The sequence below is a fragment of the Cicer arietinum genome, chromosome 3 (genome assembly GCF_000331145.2).
Source record: "Cicer arietinum cultivar CDC Frontier isolate Library 1 chromosome 3, Cicar.CDCFrontier_v2.0, whole genome shotgun sequence".
NCBI lineage: Eukaryota > Viridiplantae > Streptophyta > Magnoliopsida > Fabales > Fabaceae > Cicer > Cicer arietinum.
The window spans coordinates 54,914,732-54,939,411 of NC_021162.2; the positions used below are offsets into that span (position 1 = coordinate 54,914,732).

The following is a 24,680-nucleotide window of genomic DNA, read 5'->3' on the forward strand; positions in this document are numbered from 1 at the left end:
TGCTGTCTGATGTATTTTGCATTTTTCTCATGTTTTGCTTCTGACTTTGGTCCCGGTGTCTTCATGAAAGTTGTAGATATGGATCGTATCTTTCATTAGCACTTGGAATGACACTAATTGGACATCTAGAACTCCAGATATGGCTGAAATACTCCACATATGTCATGTTGATTTTTCACCAAAATTCAGCACTGCGCTAAAACAAAACGCAATGTAAAATTACGACAAATTCCTACTTAATCAACGAAATAAAAACAAAAAACATTTTATTAACTCAAAGAATAAAAATCAACAAAATGTATCAAATAAATCCTTAATTTAACTGATGATTGAGGATAAATAAGACTAAAACAGTGGGAAAATATGCATATGATGAAGAGTCATCAAGAGGATGGTATTTTTATATCACAAGAAAAATACACCAAGGATTTGCTCAAAAAATATAACATGAGTTCAGCCAAGAGTATGGGAACTCCTATGCACCCATTCTCCATACTCCACAAAGATGATGAAGGAACTCCAATATCTGAAACGGAATACAGAGGAATGATAGGATCATTGTTGTATCTAACAGCCAGCAGACCGGACATAGTCTTTGCAGTCGGTCTTTGTGCAAGATTTCAATCCTCTCCTAAAGAATCTCATCTCACTGCAGTAAAAAGGATTCTTAGATACCTTGTTGGCACTATCAATTTGGGAATTTGGTACAAGAAATGTTCCAATCTTGACCTCATAGTTTATTGTGATACCGACTATGCGGGAGACAAAGTTGAAAGAAAAAGCACAAGTGGTGCTTGCCAATTTCTGGGTAAATCTCTAATAAGTTGGTCATACAAAAAACAAAGTACCATTGCTCTTTCAACTACTGAAGCAGAGTATGTCTCAGCCGCTCAATGTTGCTCACATCTACTTTGGATAAAAAATCAGCTTGAGGACTACTCGCTAAGGTACGCAAAAATTCTCATCCTCTGTGATAATACAAGTGCAATAAATCTTTCTAAAAACCCCATTCAACATTCTAGATCTAAGCACATTGAAATTAAACATCATTTTATAAGAGATCATGTGCAAAAAGGGGATTTAGAACTGATTTTTATTGACACTGAAAATCAATTAGCAGATATTTTTACCAAACCTCTCCAAGAGGATAGGTTCAAAAAGATCTTGGCGGAATTTTCAATTCTTAATTTGTCTAAAATTAATTGATTTATCTTGGTTATGTTCCTTCATTATCTTATTATAATTTTTATTAAATAATTATCCAAAAAATATCTGTTGTTCTTTTTTAAATAAATATATACAATTTTAGTTAAACCTGTGAGGATAGCAAAACCACCAGAGGACGGAATGTCCTGCTTGGTGAAACGTCCCCTGACTTGCACGCCTTTTCTCTCATTGGGCAGCACGCGTGGCGCATGCCTCCGTGTTTCACGCCGTGCATTGAATACATTTACGGCCACGTGACTCAGCCTATCTAATCCATCATCTCACTAGCTTCCTAGGCAAACGACGCATTAAATTTTTCTGTCTTCTCACGTTTTCTCACATGTTTCCTCACACGTTCTCCCTGTTCATCTCTCATCCTCATCTATACGTTTCCCATCCTCTATCGTTCTCACTCATTAACCATTTGTTCAGAAAACCTTTCTTCACCCAGCAGTTACTTCCCACACCATTTCCTTTCAATGGCTCGAACCAAAGTTAATGCAAAATGCAAAATCTCATATCAAGAACCAGAAGAGAACCAAGATGTCTACTCAAGCACTGAGTCAGATTATCATGAGGAAACTCAATCTGAAGCAACTTCCATGAACACCATCTCTTCATCTCAACCATCCAAAAGCTCTTCTCCTTCTATTACTCCAAAAATCTCCAAAAACTCATCCTCCTCAGCTCCCTCCAAGCGCTCTTCCAGAATCATGTCTAGAGTCGTTTCATCCAACAAGGCACCTCCTCAGGACAATACGATCCATGTCATCAATTCTGATGATTCAGAGACCACTCTCCCTGTTGAACCAGCACAACAACCTCCTCTTACAAAATCAAACTCCAAAATTCCAACTCCTAAAAATGTCAAACCTTCTTCACCAAAACCCCCATCACCATCCATAAAAAATTCTGAAATCACTTCACTGTTTGATTCGACTGGATTAGAGACTGTCTACACCTCAAAATGGCAAAATAAGTCAGTGGTCAATGGTAAAATCATTGATCTTGCTGATATCAAACTTGGAGGGTTCAATGTTGAAGAAATGTTTGAACAGCTCGTCTGGACCTCTTTTTTCAAAATCAATGAACCACAGTACCCTCGTCTAGTAAGGGCTTTCTACGCTGCTTCAAAAGGATCAAAAGGCACGCCCATTTTCAGTATGGTGCTAAAAGGGGTTCATATGGAAATTAATCCCACCACACTATGTCAAATACTTGATATACGTGATGAAGGAGCTCACTGCTTATCTGAGACATGGTATTCATAATGTGTCATTACTAGGACCTCTGTGCTCCCAAGCACACTCATCAAACCTCCAAAACTGTTGGTAGCCCCCAACCTCGTCCCCTTGTGTCGTATCCTTCACAATATTTGTGTCCACTCCATCACGCCCCGGGCTGGCAGTTTTGAGAAAGTCACAGAGCTTGACCTCATGATTATTCATCACGTGATTACTGGTACTCCTCTTCATTTGGGTCATGTTATTTTTACCTTCATGCTGAATGCTGTTGTAATGGGACGATCTGCTCCCTATGGGATGATTTTGACAAAAATCTTCAAATCTTTCAAAATCCAACTTGTGGATTAAGATGTGCTCCCACCACCAGATTTTTCGTAACAAATTCCTCCTACTGCAAACTTTGAAAAACATGCCCAACCTCTCCCTGAGGTCACAAGTGTGTTCAGTTCCCTTGACTCCTTTTTTACTGCCACGACTCATAACCATTCAAAGGACAAGGCTGGGAGCTCTCAGAATAAGAGTTCCAGTGTAAATGATCAGCCTAAGGGCTCGGTTCCTAGCATAAGGATTGCGAACAACAAGAATCAGAAGCAGATGAAACTTCTCAAATTAATTAGGAAAGACCAGAAGAAAATCCTCCAGCGCTTCACTCACTTTCAGAACTCTTTGGTTCAATTTGGTCTCATTCTTGAATGGGTTACCAAACACTTTGTCCCTATTATTGCTCCTGGAGATCATCCTCCTGAGCTACCAGCCCATCCATCCTCTGATGTTCCATCTCCTTCATCATCAGATGAACCATCCTCATCAGACTAATTCTGTTGTTGTTTCTTTTTGCTGCTGCCAAATTTAGGGGGACAATGATTATGCTTTTTGATTATCCAGTTGTTTTGTGTTAATGTTGTTAAAACTGTTTGAATTATTGTGTTGCTTATGTTGTGTTGCCTATGAACCCATGTTACCCATGTTTATACTGTGTTGATCAATTCTTTAAATTATTATCTTATTATCGTGATGTTTTATGTATGGTTATATTCATGTTAGCCAAATTTAGGGGGACAATGATTATGCTTTTTGATTATCCAGTTGTTTTGTGTTAATGTTGTTAAAACTGTTTGAATTATTGTGTTGCTTATGTTGTGTTGCCTATGAACCCATGTTTATGCTATGTTGAACAAATCTTTAAATTATTACCTTATTATCATGATGTTTTATGTATGGTTAAAATCATGTTATTTCAACACTTTGGCATACATTTAAGGGGAGTAATGATTTTTAGTTTTAAAAATTATTACACATATGATTGTGGGGGAGCATAAACATTTTATCTTTGTCTTATTTAAAATCATAATCTAAAGAATTTTGTCATCATCAAAAAGGGGGAGATTGTTGAGACAAAATCTCTCAAATGATTTTAATGATAACAAAATTACTTACGAGATTATGATTGTGGTTAATGACTAACATGTGCTCTTGAGTGTATTCATATAAGATAATATGTTATTAATCATAGAGGCAAAAAGAAGGAAAATATGATTCAGGTCTGAGGATGGAAAACCACGTGAGGATGGCAAATGATAAAGATGAACCACATGAGGATGGCCTGCAAATTGAAAAATCTCCAGATCTGCCCAATTTGTGACCTCACCAGAACAAATGCTTTTATTCATTAAAGAACTGCACAACAAAGTCAAAGAATGAATAAGTAAAAGTATTTGAAATAAATAAGTTAGAAGGCCAAAAGGAAAAGGACAAGAACAACTAGATCTAAGTCTAAGAGGATGACAGAATAGGCTGATGATGGTTCATCAAAGTTGAAAGCAACCCATCAAGCATGAGCAAAGGCTAAAATCATATCATTTATTGGGCTTGCACGAATTAACTCATAAAGAAGTCAAGTTAAAGAAAGGCAACAAGAAACAAGCCAAGATTAGACAATCACATGTTGCTGTCAGATTTGATCCTCGGACTGAGTATGACAGTCCTATGTAATAGGATGACTTTCTCTCTCTTGTCAACATCACCTCAAAAGTTGAAATCAACCTAGTCCTTAAAGTTTTTGAAAAGGATGCAGCTCACATGGTCAAAGAAATAGCTTTGCACTCTGATAAAAGAGAAAAGACAAGGACATGTCAAGATCAAAGTTGTGCATGCGCGAGGATGGGTTCTGCCTGGCCTAACAAGCTGAATGGCAGTTCTATAATTATGATGAAAAACCTTGGATCCTTTGAAAATGAGTTCCAACGGTCATCAAAGAGCTTGGACCTCTATAAAATGCAGCAAGCTCTTCATCATAAAACATACAACACAATTGCACAAAAAGATCAAGCATCTTAAAGCTATCAAGAGCAATTCACATCCTCACTTCATACTTTCTTTGATCTTACACTATATCTTTGTATATCCTTTGAGAAAGTATTAAGTATCAATCACTCTCATACTACTTTGTAATTTCCTTGTGAGTGACACTTGGAAATATTTGAAAATTGATTGTAAGCTTGGTGAAGCTAAAGAATACATAGTTTGTAATCATCCTCAGCGTGAGGTTGATCAGTTTGAAAGTTAGTGAAATCTCACAAGGGTGTGAGGACTGGACATAGCCATCTTTGGGTGAACCAGTATAAAATTGTGTGTGTCTCTCTCACATTCTTCTCTTACTCTTTCACTCAAGTTAAAACTAAAGGGTTGAAAAAATTCATCCTAGGACTTACCATCCTCAGCGAGAGGATAGTTTTAAAATCTTTTGAAAATTATTTTTAAACAGCAAAATCCCTATTCAACCCCCCTTCTAGTGATATTTAGCTACTTCAAGAACGAGAATTAAGACTACATCTGAAATGTACATTTTAAGTCAGTTTCGTGTCCGAGTTAACAATAAACGACTTAATAAACATGTTGTTTCTTAAGTCGATTTATGAACCGACTTAATAAAGTTTCGTCCTGTTAAGTCGGTTCAGCTTAACCGACTTAAATATCATAAATTCAGTTCAATCAATCATCATTTTAAGTCAGTTCTTTTGATCAACTGACTTAATTGATATAGTTAAAATAATTCTTTAAAAAAAAATTTCTTATTTTAAAATTTCTTATTTTATTTTTATGCTCCTGCTCCTGCTCCTGCTCCTACTCTGTACAAACATACAATATTTCGTATTAAATTTTAAATTAGAATTTTGCACTTGTAATCACAATTTTATATAATCATCTAATAACCAAAATATATAATATTAGAAGTTCATATAAAATATATAGTACAAATAAGATGTCTCTCATTACTCTTGACAAGACCAAAAATAATTTAGATGTCCATTAATAAAATTACAAAATCATAATGTAGCAATATTCAAACACTATCATTTTATTCGATTAATTCCAAAATAAAATCCACAAAACGTACTTGGACTTCTTTAATTTTATCCGATTAAAATGATCTCGAGTCATCAAGTATCTTAACAAAAAAACACAATCAATATCAGTTAAATCCTAAATTTTCATCATACGAACATTAAAAAAACACAATCAATAACAATTTATAATTTTTTATCATACGAATATAAAAAAACACAATCAATAACAACTTGCAAAAAATTTACGTATTTGCATTCATGAATCAACAATACAATGTTCAACATATGTAACATGACATAGTAGTCACGCTTATAATTTGAAGTTTGTCTCTTACTCTAAAATTGAAATCACAAAAAAATGTTAAATACATAAAATTGTTATAATATTATAAATAAAGTTATTCATTTGTAAACAACTTACTATAGGAAAACTTCATGTTATCTCTGATTTAATTCTCAAACCTAGCAACCTATAATAACCTTCGATAGTTCTACAAAATAAAAATAGTTATTAAAATTGTGTTATAAAATATATTACAATACTTATAAACAATATAAATAAATTAAATACTTACAAATCAACAATGTGACATATTTTTTTACCTAACTTCCTTCTCAATGAAGGTATAGAGACTATATTAAGCTCATTAGGATTAATAATAAGTAATTGCCAATGAAAACTACAATAAACAATTAAAGATGTGTTATATTCAATTTTCTCTAAATCTGTCCATACAAATTATACAAAATGGAAGATGTAAAATATGTAATTTAACTTGTTAATAACTCCAACAAAATCTCTTGCATCTATCCAAAAGACTTAAACAAAATCTTATAAAGCATATTATTATCTTTTTGAAAATTATAAAGCATAAGATGAAAAGACATATTGTAACATATACTTCATTAATAAAATGTAAAATTTAGCGGGGAAAAAAATACAAATATTAAATTCATCTATAGTCTTCCAAATAAAAAATAAAAACAAAATGATAAAGAGACACTTTAAACAAATAAGTTTGGCATGTCTTTTTTTTTTTTTACATAATATATAGCTCTCTCAAATAATTTGAGGGATAATTTAATGCAATCAACAATAAACTCAAAATGAACCTCTATTACATGAAGACCCCTTTGTGGCATTTTTTCAAACCGATGAATGGCGTAAAAATGACACTACCCGTGTTCTCATTTTCATTTCGTTTTTTGTTGTAGCTATGAAAGTTATTGTCTTGCACTCCATAACGTAAAAAATAAAATATGTTATTCTTTAGAAATGAACTTATGCTTATATATATATATATATAAAAAAAATACCTGAAACCATTTTATATGCCACATCATTTGCAAGGCAGCTCCAAATATGTGTCATTCTCTATCACTTCGTGTAGCTACCAAATGTAACACTATGGTGTTTTTATTATCCTTAGGTTATCAAATATTGTCTTTTTATTTATATATATATATATATATATCATTTTAGCAATGTAAGGTGTGAACAACTATTATTATATGACTTACATAATAAATTATCAACAATTGTAATGGTAGAAAATTACTCACAATGATATCTCTACATAAATAAAGTTTAATGTTCAATGAGCAAGAACTTGAGTATCAAACCTATCTTAATGAAGTGGTGACAATAAAACGACGTCTGATTGTGAAGTCAATGTTAGAAGAAAGCTAGGAAGTCAGAGCCCTTGTAAATGTTCACGATATCGAGGTTAGAGAATAGAAAGTGGAGGTTCATAGTAAGATGTTTGGGTAAAGGAAGATAAAAACGCTAAATATACATAATTATTTTTTAAATTTTTGTATGTTTGCTTAAATCGGTTATTAATATAACCGCATTAAACAAGTTTCAAATATTTATGAAATTGTCACCCCCTTATTTTATAGTCTTTTATCCAATTAATCGACTTAAACATAGAGGAAGATGAGATATATTAATTTTTTATTTTTTACCGTCTCTTTAAGTTGATTGCCAATAGAACATATATTTACAAAATTGTACATTTGTCTCATTTTCTATTAATGTACAATATAATAGTATATGATATATTATAGAAAGAGCGTATTAAGGAAGATTTACAAGGAACACACAAATTTATATCAGTTATAAAAAGATTTAAAAAATTATTGAAAATTCAATTTATGAAACGTAATCTGTTTTTTGAATTAACTTTTTATATTGAAAATCTATTTTTGAGAACTCAAAATTTTAGTATATAGAGAACGAGAATTAAGACTACATCTGCAATCATTTTTGGTGAAACTTTATATATTTCTCAATTAAATTATGGATTATCAAGAGTTTTTATCTTTCAAAACTGAAAAATCAAATACCAAAATATCATTTAATGTATTTAAATGAATCGGTAATTTTCTAAAATAAAAATCTAAAATATAATATTGTAAATGATTAGTAATATTTTAGAAAAGAATAAAAGTGAAACTCAAACAAAATTAAACCTTATTTACCAACCATACGTTTAAATATAATTAAGATGATTTGTTTTTACATGATTATCTATAGTAAAGTATTCATACTCTTTAATATTGAATAATAAGAATTTATAAAATAATCAATAATAAAGTGTTCTATTAGTATAATTTTATACACGACTTAGGTAAATTTTTTAATATGTGCAAAAAGGCAAAAACTTTTAACCACCAAAAAATTCAAATGAATGTGTTATCTTTAGTAAAAAGAAATAAAAGTTAACTGTAAAAAACAAAAAGATTAAGAAAAGTTGATTAGCAAATATAAGGAACGAAAAACATATCTGATCTTTTTGCATTAATATATTATAGAAAGGAGTCATTTATGTATATTATGTCTATTGTGTGAGTTACTTAGATTGTTTCTGCTAATTGTTTTACTTTTAGGCAGATACTAGGCTCTAAAAGTAATAGCTCAAGTGGCAATCAAATAGAATGAACATGAATAATTGGTCAACATTTGTTTAGACAAAGGCATACACGTTAGCTTTGTAGAATTCTTGTCCATTGTTAGTAAAAGTAGTTACATTGTTATTACCACTAGAACTATTATTGTTATTACCATTAGAATTATGATTAATGTATAGAGAATAAATAATCTTCATCTTAAGGACTATATACAATAAATTATTACGTAGCTCTAAAGCTCAAGATGCATGTTACCCTATCAATGCTCAAAGAGTAGTGTACCAGTGAAAACTATCTTGTTTTGCATTGTTGATAAAAAATAGATAATCTGCATCTCAATGATTAGATATAATTGTAAAAGTACAATTAGTTATTATCATGTTTTGCATTGGTGATAGATAATCTAAAGCTCAAGGACTAAATACAATAAAATTATTGCTCTAAACCTGATCCTCATCCAATATTTTCATTTGACAAATCTATAACTATAGGAAGTTATCAAATTGATCAAATTGTTTTGCATTGGTAGCAAGGAAAAGGTAATCTTCATCCCAAGTACTAGAGACAACTAAAATATTGCTCCAAATTTTAGGATGCATATTACCAAGTCCTTACCTAATGAAAATTGTCATGCTTTGCATTGGTGATAAAGAATGGAAAATTTGCATTCCAAGGACTAGATACACTTAAGCTAGTATTTGCACTAAACCTCTGGATGCAGATTACCTCATTCTCATCCAATATTCTTATTCTACAATTCTGCAAGCACAAGAAGTTATCAAATTGATCAAACTATTTCGTATTGGTAATAAGGAAAAGGTAATCTGCATCTTGAGGACTAGGTACAATTTCGTAAGTATTGTTCTAAACCTCAGGATGCAGATTATCATATCCTCGTCCAATTAACTCAGGTGCTAATTGCAAGTAGGTTTTACAAAAGGAGAATAGAAGAAAGAGCATAATCAAATCTTAGGAAAGAATGATTGTATTAGGTTGGTTTGAGAGCATCAAGATTACATGAATTTATAATGTTTTGCAAATACATTCCATAAGACATGATTTGGTACTCTAGCTCTAATCATTGTAAAGATACCTACCTTTTCTAAATTTTATCTTGACCACTTTTTACTTAACTTGTCCTTACACATGATGTGCACAAGCATGGCAACCTGTCACATGAGAATCTGCTTTATTAATCTCATCCGTGCAGAATTCATTACATTCTATCCTAAAAAGATGGTTTTGAATTCAAATTCACAATAACAAACATGCAGGGCCATTTATGTTACAGCTTGCATTATGTCACATTCAATTTTGGCTTCTTTTCTTTAAAGGAAAATTTAGGCATATTATTAAACTTTATGTTTCTTTTTAACAAAGAATAGATACCACCAGATGCAGAGCCACAAGGACTGCATCCCCCTGCATATAGCTTCTTGGAAACACTTCATTCGATCAAGAATAGATACCAATGTATGTTTGGCTTTCCTATGTATAAATGTTATCTTGTATTCTTGTATATTTTTATATTAATAAATCTTATACTTTCTGCAGATGTTATATACTTTAGGACCATTGATCGTGTTATTCTTGAAGTTAATTTGAAAGGTGTATAGCATCACTATTTGTTGTGGAGAAGGCCATATTTGTCTGAGCATATAGGAGGACCATGATTTTTTCATTTGATTACTAGTTTACATCAAATAAAATAAATTTGTGATTTTTTAAGACCAAAGTAGCGACCATATCATATATTTGTTGGGTTCAAGTGTGAATGGCTAAGCCTCACATCGATTATGAATTAGCTAAATGTTGAATATATAAGAGAGGTGACCCATATATGTAATGTATTAAGGTTTTGGGTGAAGATGTAGTGTCAAAGTCTCTTGTGGATCTTGGAGCATTTGATCTGATGTTGCTCCCGCGAGCCTTCAGACTCTCCAACAAGTGGTATCAAACCCATAGTTTGGCTTGGTGGGGGAGTGAGAGTGCATCCTGGTCTTTAATCCTTGTATTGAAAGTCTTCTTGGCAGTGTAGTCAAGAGGTGTGCTCTATTGGTAATAACGACAGTACAAATATGTGGTGTTGAAGTTTTTTGTGGATCTTAAAGCATTTGACTTGTTGTTGCTCTCGCGAGCTCTCGGACTCCCCAACAATATTAACACTAACCTTAGGCAGAACTAAGCATACTTTGTTGCAAGGGGTCTCTTGTTGATTTTCTCATGAATGTTATGGAAAACACCTTTTCATTATGGAATTTAACTGCGACTGGCTAGTCTAAATATCAACTAAAAAAGAGCTAGATAAACAATATATAAGATACTAACCTTAGGCAGAACTAAGCATACTTTGTTGCAAGGGGTCTCTTGTTGATTTTCTCATGAATGTTATGGAAAACACCTTTTCATTATGGAATTTAACTGCGACTGGCTAGTCTAAATATCAACTAAAAAAGAGCTAGATAAACAATATATAAGATACTTTCATATATTCATGTCTTAAGGTTTTAGGTAGTGATGTTGTGTTTAGGTCTCTTATAGATCTTAATCCTAGCAATAGAGTCTGGCGACAAAGTATTTTTAAGAGGCTCATGAGATATGGTCTGTAAAAGTATTTACAAGTGGAAGAAGCCCCTCATCTTCCGCTAATTTTATATGGTTGTATTTAGGCCTCTATAATTTGGTAATAACAGTTTGGTGCAGAGCTTTGAAGCACAATGCACCTGATGGAAGAGACAATTCAATTCGGTTTGGGGTGCACTTTAACGGTTCGATTTGGTTCTAGTGAACTATTTATTAAGGTTCATTTCATTGTTTTTCACTAAGGATGCGTTTGGTTGATGGTAGATGGAGGGGAGGGTAGTGAATCTATTATCTATTATAATATGTTAAATAAGCTCTTAACTTTTTTGCGCTGACACATCATCTATGTATGTGCCATGTAATTTTCTTTGTTCTATATCAATCATGTTTCCAAGGTGTCAACCTCAAAATTCTACCTTCTCTTATCTATATTTCTACCTCCCTTTTGTTTTTTAAGCATGTAGTACCTCTTTTTTTTTTCTTTCACTTTACTACAATTTAATATTTTAGTATTGAATTCATCGTCATATGACCATATAGTTTCATAACATCACATTTCAATTATTGCATCCATTAACTTCTTCCATAACATAATTATCTTCCATAATGTCTCATCCGCTCACTCTTCCATATTGATTTTGATTTTGAAAAGATTCAATAACATTAGTCTTTAGAAACAATTATTGGAGACTAAATTGACACATTAACCATTTAAAATTTTGAAAAATTATTTTAAAATATATTTATTTCCACAGTTATATTAACAATTCATCTAAATAAATATTATATTGTATTTACCCACACAAAATGCAGCTCAACGTATATTTATTATAAATTATATACTGTAAGCAACTTTTTGTAAGAAACAAAATTCAAACTTGACTTTTATATATATATAAAAAAAGATCTTATTATGTATAGCATAGCTTTACGTATGCTTAGTTATTAATTTGTAATTCACATTCATAATTTAATTTTTCATACAATTTTATTTGAAATTTTTCTTGTGATATTTGTAGAAACCACCTTATTTAGGACATTTTGCACCTTAGTATTTTTCTGTTGTATTACCTCAAAATGTAATTCTTTGGAGTAACTATAACTACGAGACTAAAATCCACTTGGATGTTTAGGTGGCTTCTCTTCGTGGAGCATGAGCTATCTCATTGACCTGCCTTTGAAAAAAATTTACACTTGAGTTTTTAAAGATAAAATAGAAAAAATTAACAACGATCAAATATAATAGCACCAAACTTCAAAACAACCTCTTGAACTTAATGGAACTTTTATTAACTACACATTTGGAGTCCAACTCGAAGTCAACTGATTCTATTAGAAGCTCTTGAACTCATTGAAAAGTAGAAGAAATTCATAAATTTCACCTACCATAACTAAACACATAGGAGAAAACCATTGAGTTTTAACTAGGACAAAATTATTAGTATTGTCACGAATGCATATTCCGATTCCAACTCTATAGACATGATTTCTTTTATATTGTGGTTTATTCAAAAAAAAAAATTGAAATCTATTTCTACTATAATATTATATCAAAACCCCAAATTCTATTTGCGATAAAATGTTTTCAGTTGTGTCACATCATCTAATATTTGTTAACTCAAAAAAAAAAATTGATGTGGCACCTTCTAAAGCACACTATTTCTACTTCCATTTTATTTTATTTCTCCAATATGTAACACAAATATTTTTAATTGTCCATCCAAGTGCAATTATTCCATACGTTATGCAATCTCAATTTTTATTTATCACTCAATGATTCATCTATTTAAAACTTTAAATATTCGTCAAAACTTTCATTTCAATAACTCATACAGAAAATAACAACTCATCTAATATCTTCAAAGCATCACAATGCAAGTTCGATTACATACACACATTATAAAGATATATCTTATGTTTTTCAACCACATTCTTGCACATTCTCAGTTTTAATTCAAGCAATGATAACAACATTATGAAAAGAAATCAAACCACGCCTATTTGTGTAACACATTATCAGTTCACAGTTATTTCAATAATATTATTTTTCTATTGTCCATTATTGTTTAAGATGATATATAACTATTATTCTCATAGTTTTTTTTTTCTTTTTATAATTAAAAAATCATAAATCATAATCGAAAAAAAAAAAGAATAATATTAGATATTTGAAAATGAATAACTTCTAACTATTTCATTATTCACTCGAAATTTTCTATGTCTTAACCATCCACAAACTTTGTTTTACTATGTCTTAAATATTCACAAATTTTGTTGCATGTAATTTTTTGCAATCCATTCTTGAAGTTTCTTGATTGTGTTAAATAACTATTTGAAAATTTTATTTCACATTCTAATTATTTAGACGAAACAATAGTTAAAGTAATTGAATATGTTATCCATCTAAAATACCATAACTATTGAATTTGGTTACATTCTATATTGGATTTTTATTTGGCTTGACAATTTTGTTTAACTAACATTTTTAATAGGTAAAAAACATTGTTATCATTTATGGTTTTTGAAGCTTAGTAAATTTATATTTTGTTTTGTAGTGTTCTTTCCATTTATACCACTTATATTTGGATACATGAAGAATTGTTTCATTGTTTTTTAACAAACTACCACTCGCAAATGAATGTTGCAATAAATTATAAGGCAAATAATATCATTTAGTACGCTTAGATTGACGGTGAGATTGACAAAATTACGATGAGAATATAAAATTGAAAAGGTCAAAAAGTACATAAATTTATAAATCTAATATTTCAAAACTAATTTAAATTATATAAAATGAATAACATATTATAGTTAAATGTATAACTTTTTTGTCTTAGAAAAATTGATAAATTTCACCATAATTAACTCAGATAACTATACAACTTTAAGAATAAAGTAATGCATAATTATATAACAAATATATTATTAGAGCAAACAAGTTGTAAAATGTTATGAATAGTATCACATTTTAATATACTTTGCATGTATTGTATTAATCAACAACGTTTTACCTTTTTCTTTTCTTATAATAGTTATTAAAAAATATATAACGCTCAAGTATATTCTACTCAAATACAAAAATAACATTACTTTTAAATTACATATTATTGTTATTTTATACTCACTAATATATTAAATTATATGTGGATTAACATCTAGTAATATATTAAAAAAAACCCAACCTTCTCTCCATTGACACATCATCTATTTATGTGTCACCTACTCAAATTTATTCCACATCCTAAAAATATGATGTTCACTCTCTATAATCATTCATCCTTTCGAAATTCTATTTTATATTCATTCCTTAGAATATTTTATCATTCATATTCATAAAGACAATTTATTTTGATCATTTTTGGTTATTTAATATATCAATGCATGTGATTATTGTTTTCACTTTTCTGTTACTAAATTTCTTTGTTTTGTAAAAAAAAAATTTGTTCTCACTAAACTTCTTTGTTTTCTAAAGTTAAATATATCTACTAATTAATTTTTAAGTCACTCGTAATTCTTTAATAAGTTTGTTAACATTAATCACGTTAATGTATTATCATCAATGTGTTCCTTTAATTTCTCAATCAATTTGTAACATAAATTTTAAATAATCAATTCATTCATCTTATTTGTAAATTGAATTATTGTTTATTCTAAACCAAGTATTGTATTAATCATATTTGGTAATTCATCAATTTTTACCGTATTGCAATTGTCACAATTTGTATTGCCAGTTCGCCACACATTGTATTGCATCAATCTTATATAAAATCAAAACTTCAATTTATAAGAGATTGCATTTAAAATTCTTTGTAATTTCTTGTAGGGATCAAATTTATCAGTTTACATTTGTGTTTTTCAATTTCAAGCCTCTATTGAGATTTGTTAGTTTAGACTTCTTGCATTGAAGAAGTAAAATTGGTGTTCTCTTCAATTGGATAGCTACCATGACAACGTTATCTCATTCTTAAAATAATTATTTTTTATGGTTTTGTACTGTGATTTGGTTGTACTTTTGCATTTCATGTTTGATAAGTATACAAATTTTCTATATGATTGTAGTGTAATGATTAATGATTAGTTGTTATGTTATTGTTTCTAGAGGATACTACTCCAAGACGGAAAAAAAATTCTATATATAAATTCTTAAACTTAGTTTGGTTAGTGAGATAATTGACACCAAAATAAATTTAAGTAAACCCATGACACTAAATAACTCTACTAATTTATTTTTATGCATGTTAATTTTTATTTCTATTTTATTGTGTTTATTTTATTATAATGAAATCAAAACTTTAAGCTTATGTAATATTATTAAATATATAACATTGGAAATAAGATTTCTGTCATTTGCATAAATAGATACCTTAATTATGATTATGGAATATATATTTCATTGTCATAACACAAGTTTGTTAAACTTGTAACGATTTCGAGCATCAATTGTCATTGTCATAAATAATTAAATCTTTCACTAAATCTTAGTTTACAATATCAAAATAATTTTATATATCTCCGAACTCAACCTCTAACATGTTGATATTGTACAACATATCTATTTAAAATATGATTTTTCACTCAAAATTAACACTTTTAATTCTGCAAATAATTTTAAAAAAATTAAATTAATTTTATGGGAAAACCCGCGCAATGCGCGTATATAAATCTAGTATTTTTATGTTTTTATGTTTTGTTCAATATTTAAGAAGAGAGGAGATGGAGCCAAAATTTCTCCTATAGTTCATTTTTTTTCTCTCTCTATTTTGAGAAATTTAGAAGGGAGAGAACCAAAACAACATAAACACTATTTAAAAATCGAGTAAAATACCATTTTAGTTCTTGAAAGTGTAGGACACTATCACTTATCAAATACTCAAATTAGTCATCGAATTAGCAAAATATTCCCTAAAAAATACAATTTACTATCATAAAACTATTCAAAAGATATAACTTACAATCAAAATAGTCATTTACCATTATAATCTCAAGTATTAAATTGACTAGAATTTTGATGATTCAAACTATATTAGGTTTTTGACTAAGTTAGGAATTGACGTGACATTTCACTACACTTTCATGGACTAAAATAGTGTTTTATCTATTTAAAATCTCCTTCATTCCTTTGAACCAAATACAAAAACATTAAAGAAATTGATCCCTTTCTTTTAAACTAAACATGCTTCTACTTAGTATTTTCCCTTTTTCATCTCTCCTCCTCTCTATTGAACTAAATAGACGCTAAACCAAACTTTAACCATGCCTGCTTGAGTTTAGTCTAATGGAAATTCTAATATAGTATTAAACTCTATATAAAATTTGTTAGACTACTTCAATCGGACACTCTGATCAAGCTTAATCTCATTTCGAATAAAAAATAGATATATAAGATATATGATATAGTACTCACTCCCTAGATTCCCAAGTTCATAAGATGAATTTGAAACTAATTCCTTTGAGAAAATTGTATATATCAACCACACAAATTCTATTTAGGTGAACTCTCTAATTTATGTTTGATTGTGTATCGCACCTAGTAACCAATTATTTGAAGACGTCATTTTTATATATTTATTTATTCATCAAGTAATATAAATTTGACTTTATTACGGTCTTAGTTCTTTTATTTTTACGAATTCATAAAATTTGTCCTCCTATCTAAAAGCCAACAATTTTGGCACCTCTTTTACTTTTTTGAAATAAAAAATAAAAATTTGACATATTTTAAATAATGTGACATACGATTTTAAGATATAAAATCATGTAAATACATTAATTATCGATATATTATTAATTAAATTATAAAAATAAAAAAAATTAAAATTAAATTTTTAGAAGATTTTATTACAATTTCACGAATATTAATTAAAATAAAAGACTAAAAGTATTATATTTTTAAAATCACAAATTGATAAAAGTAAAAAGCCTAAAAATGCAATTAAATCTTAAAATTGTTCATTCAATTTGCCTGTAACCATCCTTTTCTCATACACAATGTGATGTAATGTTTCACATCAATCATAATTTCATCAAATGTGTCTCGATTTTTTGAAGGAAATAAAAAACAACAAAAATCAGAATACACACGCAATGATACAAAATCCCAAAAGGAACATGATTTTGTGAAATTAGATGCTGGAGGTGGAATATATGAATGACCTCACTGATCAGGTCCTCAGGATGTGATGGGATTAGGGCGTGTGGACCCAATTTGGACTGAATCCCTTTCCCTTGCAATTTAAAAAATGCTATTTAATACTCTCACAGTTTTACAAGAAATGATTCATTTGGAAGAAGAAAAAAAATTATCCTAAAACAAATTATCGTTTCCATTTTTTAATATAATCATTATCTTTTTGTAATTATACCACCTAATACTACGTTCATTACTTTCAATTCATTATCTTATATATGATAAAAGATAATTTAATAAATTTATTATACTTTTTTTTTAATTTTTATTCATAAATATAAATAAGAATGAATGAACAAAGTTAATATATTTGTACAAATTTTATATTAAATACATCAATTTTGTTTATATTTTCTTCCAAAAATAATAGGAAATATTTCAATTCATTATCTTATATATGATAAAAGATAATTTAATAAAATTTTTATACTTTTTTTAATTTTTACTCTTATATAAATATAAACAAAAATGAATGAACAAAGTTAATATACTTGTACAAATTTTATATTAAATACATCAATTTTGTTTATATTTTCTTCCAAAAAATAATATGAAATATTTATATTTTATTACAAAAACAATATGAAATATTTTAATTGATCATTCGTTGTGAGACAAAGTTAGTAGAATGGGGCATTTTAAAAATTACGCAAGAACTGACCAAAATATACGGGGCATTTTGTTACAAGTATATAAAATGCTAATACTCGTATAAATTGTGGCTTCCAAGTTTTGTCTTGGAGAAAATCTAAAACGTGGCATGATCCAAAAAAAAAAAAGATAACTATTGTTCTTATTAACTACAAAGATTTCAACCTAAACTTCGCATGGGTACATGTGTTACTCATTCTCAACTATAACTACCTATACGCAGACAAAAAAATGAGTCAATGGCTACCAGTATGAAATCCAACACCACAAAATTTCCTAGCAAGTATATGACTAAAGTTATGGGTATCATATCATATATTAGGGGAAAAAGTGGGCTAATGACTTTGAATGCTAGATAGAAGACTCTTCAATGTCTCATAAGTCATAAAGACAATGCCTACACCAGGAACAACCTTGTAGTACTCCGGCAAAATGCCTCTATACAAACCTCTTATCCCTTCATTCCGAAATATGTGACCAAATGTCCCGAACAAACTGGTATTATAGACACGTGCTCGACCACCAACTCCCTCCAACTGCATCCTTCGCCTTACAAGATCCAATGGAAAAGTTGCTGCAAGTTACAAGAGACAATTAATTGCACAAGATTAAGTAAGAATGAATCATGGAAATGTGGAAATTGCAATAAAATGTGGGAAAAGTAAATTGATATTGACAATAAGTTCTTACACTAGCTAACAAATTGATTTTATAAACTACGAAAGCATAATGTTTTTCAAACGAGGGCACTTGTGCATCATGCAACGCATTAACTCACCAAGCATGCAACTTCCAACAACATCAAATGTGTTTACACCGATTTTTATTATAAGCTAAACAAAATTATTGAATGCCATTCTATTGTCTATTAGTTGTTTCTGTTTATGCATTCCTGGTTTACACAGAGTCAGCCTGGTTGTTTCTTCGAGGCTAGTTCTTATGTACCAGTTCTATTTGAATTCATTCTTTTTTTTTACAAGGGTTTCTCAATCACACATATGCATCATGCAAGAAAGACAGCTAACATCATAAAACAAGCTGCATTAAGTCACAAAGCAAGAACTTCCAACAGCACAAAACGAGTATTCAACAATCACATGCAATTGTTAATTTGTTATGAAAAGCTATTTTATTTTAAAAGGCAAATTCAATTATTACACTATTCATATGCACACAAAAATTGTTATGATAAGCTAAACAAATATATTTGAGAATATCATTAGTTAGCATGATTAGGTCGGCAAAACAAAAGACATGCATCATAGCTGAAACTGGATATAGAATATTTTGTTTTTTCTTTTAAGACATTTTAGAGATTAGAGGTAGCAACAGCCAATAAGCACCCACCTGTTGATGATACAATGCCTGAAAGACTTCCACAAGCAAGACTGACCATGGCAGTAGAATCATCCGGCCTAAATTAAAAAAAAAGTATAGCCATAAATATTTATAAAATAAAATGCGGTAGGAAGTAACCTTCCGGTATAAAGAGCACCTCAATCCAGTGCAAGTACAGATATTCATTCACCTTTGAGATTTCCAAAAAGAGCGCAAGCTCTCGTAAACGGAAAAACTTAGAGCTATGCTAGGCCCAACACCCTGCACAATACAAAATAAGTAGTAATGTCAGTTGTAAGATAAGCAGGAATCAACAAAAACGAAGCAAAAAAGAGGAACTAAAAATGCATGATAAACACACCAACAACGTTGCACCAAGTCCCTTATACATGCCAAAAAATCCTTCTTCTCTGCAAATGGTACTAAACGCATGTGAGATTCCCCTGTAGTATATCACATTTCTCTGCAGTGGAAACGTAGCATATGAGTCTCGACTTTCAGTAAAAATAAACTCACAAACAAAAGAGTTGTTATAAATGGGATAGGTGCCATTTAACATATAGCTAAGACATTAATCAATCGTAAAAATAGTCTCAAAAAATTCAACTAACAAAAAGTGGCAATTACCTGTGCTGCAAGCCGTGTTCTTACTAAATCCAAAGGATATAAGGACGAAGCAGCCGTCATGCCTGACAAACCACCACTGACAAAATGCACAAAGACGTCAGAACTAGCATTTCCTCTATGATTCTCCCCCATAACAGAATGCAATAGCTGCAAGACAACAAACAAGACAACAAAAGGACGGTGAGATGTATTCATACTCAAGGAACATGAGCTTTTTTTAGCAGAAAGCATCAGAGCTTACATTCTTGTAGCATTCATAGGTGTAGAAATTGACTGCAGAATAAGGGAGACGATGAGCTATTGTCACCAAATTGCCTTTCCAAAATGCTCTAAATCCTTCTTCATTGACAATACGTTGAGCCTCATACAACATGCTGGGCTTACTCAGTGCTGCAACATGGCCCACATCAAAATGCATACCATGCACCTGATAAAGTTAAGGCACAAAAATTATTCAGATAAACACCAGTTGGAAGAACTGCATCAGAATTAACAAGGATTTTTCAAACATTCGTAATGAAACAATCAAAATACATTAAATTTTAGTATTATTATGAAATGTCATTATACATAAAGAACACAAGTTATAACATACAAAAATGCAATCATGAATCATTAGCAGCAGACAATCTCTTCAATGTTTCGACAAAACAATCAAGCTATAGAAATAATAGGCTAAACTTTGAATCACTCTTGCCTTAAAAAAGCCATCTATTAGTCTAGTGATAAAGGTGCCTTCAAAACAACCTTAATATGCAAACAGAAGTTTCAATTCAAAGCATTAAACCACCAGTAGCAGAAGCACTTGCTGATAAATGACACTGTCACTGTATTTTGTCGATGCTAGACTCTTAAGTACAACTCAACTACTTATTCTTAATGTTTAATGCATATTTGGATTAAATTAATATCTTCGGTCATTCTGAATAAAATTGATTTAGCCACTAAAACAGATTGTAACTTGAAGCTGGTAGAGTGTTTGGTTGAGCAGTGGGCAACCGCCAACGTCAGTTTAGAGCTCTACCACCATGATTTTTAAGAAGTTCCAATATATAGCATCTAATCCCCCTTGATTTTGGTATTTTCCAAATTAGAGTTTTGCTTCTAAATAAGTTTTTTAGCCCCAAATCTAATGTCGAACCACATGAATGTATCCAAAATTAATAGAAAATCAAATTTACAAAATTAATTTTCATCACCATAAAAACTAAACACACGCGCATCGCCTTATAAGTATTATATCTAATTAACTTGTTTTCTCAAAAATATGTAAAATTAACTTGTTTTATAACTACTTTATGATATTTCTGTGAAACATACTAAAACACATTCATTCAATTTACAGAAGAAAAAAAACCTGAAAAAGAATTGTGAGTCGCGAAAGAGGAGCAGTGCAGGTCTTTCCAAAAGCACCAGCCAAACCACCGGCAACAAGCTGAGAAACCGTTCCAATCTGAGATTGTTGATTATTTAAAACTCTTTGTCCACCTTCAACTACCGTCCCCGCCACTCGTGCTTCCATTCTCGCCCCCAAAAATAATTAAACTAAAAAAAGTAAAAACCCTCTTTCCTTGTAATGTGTCTTCTGGAGAAGGAATCAGAGAGCGGTGAGCGAAGAATTGAAAGGAACGGTCAAAACATATTTTTTGTTTTGTTTATGTACATAAGGCGAAGGCGTATGGAAACTAAGGGGAAAAAAAATGAAAGTAATAATAATAATAAGAGTGAAAGTAAAAGCCGGTGTAGGGTTTAAGAATGACGTGAACGGCAAGAGCGAGAATTTGAATTAGGGTTTTTCGGAGTTGGACCGCATGCTGTTTGTGGTGTTTGTTTTTTCTTTCCACAAATTGTGCCTACACTATTTTCGCGTGCTTAGTGTGTCAACGAAACAAGATGCAATATTTTTTAACTATGATATATTTGTTTTCTATTTTTCTAATTATTATTAACCGTGGTGTCAACAATATAAAAAAAATAGCTATTAAAAAATTAATATTGTCTTACATAATTTTAATTGCAAATTTTAAGGGACACAAATCAATAACTTATCTTTAATATAAGAAAATTATAACTACCTTATAAAAAAATAACTACCAAAAATTCAACATTTTTAAAAGTTTTTTTTCTTTTGACAAAAAAGGTATGGTTTTTTTTTTTTAAGAAAAAAGGTTTTTAGAAATTAAGAATAAAATTAGAAAATGAAATCTCACTAATTCTTTTTTAAAAAAACTACGTAGAGCATATTTGTAAAAAATAATAGGATACACTAAATATATCATTGATAGATATTAAAAAAAATAGAAATAAATATTTATAATTATTGTATAAAAAAAATATAAGAAATATTTTTTCAATTAAATAAATATAAAAAAATACATAAACAAATATTTGTTACTCATACATAGAAACATAAAGGACAAATATTAAAACAACATGATAAATTTTTATAACTAGTGCACAATGTAACAATCCTCTCCTACCATTAGAAAAATATTTTTAAACTTAAAATAATAAATTAATTTTAGAAATATAATTAAATATTAATATTCTATTTTTAGTAATAGTTGACTTATGTTCAAAGTGGAAACAAGAAAGTAATTTTCTCTTAGTTCAAAATGATCAAAACAAGTGATTGTTGAGATCCCCGCAGGAACGTATACTTTTAATATTAACAATTCTAAGTGGCACAGAAGGAACATATGTTACATACCACCTTTATTTTTCTCTCTTTCTCCTTCACTCAGGAGTACTAGTTAATCTTCCACCTTTATTTCCCGTTTCACACTGTCAAAACATTATAAAAACATCATCACCTGATTACAGTTCATTGTCTCCTTCATTCATCCATTTTCCACTTCTTTCTAAATTCCCTCAAAAGTAATAGTCATTTGAAGTCATTGATCTTCGCTTTAACCCCTTGCATGGGCATTTTCTCCTTTCAAGATCCATTAATCAATCTAAACATAATTAAAGAAAGATAAAAAATAAAAATAAAAAGTAGATTGGGAAATCTCCAAATCTGAAAATAAGCATAAAAGACAGAAGAAATTGAGAGTTTTGATTGGGCAGATGTCTCCCACAACCCAGCTCGAATTAAAGGAATTTTCTCGACAAACTGTGAGTTCTTTTCCCATAACAAATTCCACCTTTCGCATATGAATTTTTGGATTAAAATCTAAGTTCTTCTACTATTGGAATTATTTATGGGTTTAAAATGATGGGATTCTTAGAAAACCTAGATTGAGGAAAAATGAAAGGTTTAGTATGTAGGAAATGTTGAAAGTTTGTATTAGTTCATCAAAACTCATTCATTATTGCATATGGTTGTGTAAATATTTATGATGTGATGGAGTTCGATGTAATGAAGGTTAAATGTAATACACTAATTACTAAATTAATGTGTTTTATGTTTCTAATCAGTTTTGCCTCTGATGCGTTTTGCTGCTTCTAATTAGTTTTGCCTCTGATTTCCCTTCCTTATGGCTTCCTATGATCATGTTGCCTTTAATCTAAGTCTTCCTCTAGTCACGCTACCTCTGATCCAAGTCTTCCTTTGGTCATATTGCCTTTGTTCCAAGTCTTCTTCTGATCATGCTACCTCTAAACCAAGTCTTCCTCTGGTCATGATGCCTTTGACCCAAGTCTTCCTTGGCCACGTTGTTTTCTGGATCGAATTGTACTTTAGTTGTGTGGCCTTTGTTCCGAATCTTACTTTGGTTGCATTGCCTCTGGATCGAATTATACTTTAGTTGTGTTGCCTTTGTTCTAAATCTTACTTTGGTCGTGTTACCTCTGGTTAGAGTTAGATCGCCTCCTTTAATTAAGTATTTCTTATGATGCATTAATTGAAGAAAGAATTTTTTTTTGAACTACCCTTCCGTTTTTTGAATTCACTGAGATTATTATCTAACTTCATATTTTCTTATGTATTATAGCAGCTGAAAGGGACTAAGGCTGGATCTAGAATCAGATGATGCAATCTTGCATCAATAAAGATGTTTAGGAACTTATGTATTTTGTGATATGTTTTATATTTGTTTAAAAATTAATATGTTATGTAATTTTAGTAAATCAGGAGATGATTATAAACTATATACATCTTATAGTTATAACTATTTTGAATGATTGTATCTATGATATTTTTACATGATTGTCTCTGTATAATTAAAATGTATGGATTTATTTTGATTTTCTAGATACATGTGATGATTACTACACATAAAAATATGTGGGACAAATATTTGTTAATGATAAATATAAAAAATAATAGTACATATATTTACTACTCATACATAAAATAAATATTTTTAATTAATAAATATTAAAAAATATAGGATAAATATTTATAAATAATCACATTTTTTATTGATACATAAAAAATACGGGACAAAGATTTGAAACTCATAAATATCAAAAAAAACAATGGGCAAATATTTTTGTTGTCACATAAACAAACACAAGAAAAATATTTGTCATTGTTAAATATTAAAAAATATAAAATAAATATTTATTATTGATACATAAAATAAATATTTTTTTGTTTAAAATTTAACCAAGATCTCGTTTGGGTTCTCACTAGTTAAT

At 29.9% G+C, this 24,680-nt stretch overlaps 2 protein-coding genes across 2 annotated transcripts in view; one reads left to right on the forward strand and one right to left on the reverse strand.

The window, feature by feature from the left end:
• LOC140919822 (uncharacterized) overlaps positions 1 to 3,266 on the forward strand; it is a 15,075-nt gene extending 11,809 nt beyond the window's left edge. Inside the window, exons 9-11 of the mRNA XM_073366477.1 lie at positions 1,639 to 2,467; positions 2,510 to 2,720; positions 2,880 to 3,266. Coding sequence (XP_073222578.1) covers positions 1,639 to 2,467; positions 2,510 to 2,720; positions 2,880 to 3,266 — 1,427 coding nt within the window. The remainder of the gene's footprint in view (positions 1 to 1,638; positions 2,468 to 2,509; positions 2,721 to 2,879) is intronic.
• A 14,903-nt stretch (positions 3,267 to 18,169) lies between these two features.
• LOC101504475 (uncharacterized) lies at positions 18,170 to 21,940 on the reverse strand. Its single transcript, XM_004515891.4, has 7 exons — positions 21,454 to 21,940; positions 20,338 to 20,523; positions 20,097 to 20,243; positions 19,831 to 19,932; positions 19,660 to 19,730; positions 19,479 to 19,546; positions 18,170 to 18,705 (listed from the first exon to the last, which is right to left on the reverse strand). The coding sequence occupies exons 1-7, from the start codon at positions 21,616 to 21,618 to the stop codon at positions 18,467 to 18,469; spliced, it is 978 nt and encodes a 325-aa protein (XP_004515948.1). The 5' UTR covers positions 21,619 to 21,940; the 3' UTR covers positions 18,170 to 18,466.
• Positions 21,941 to 24,680: the final 2,740 nt, after the last annotated feature.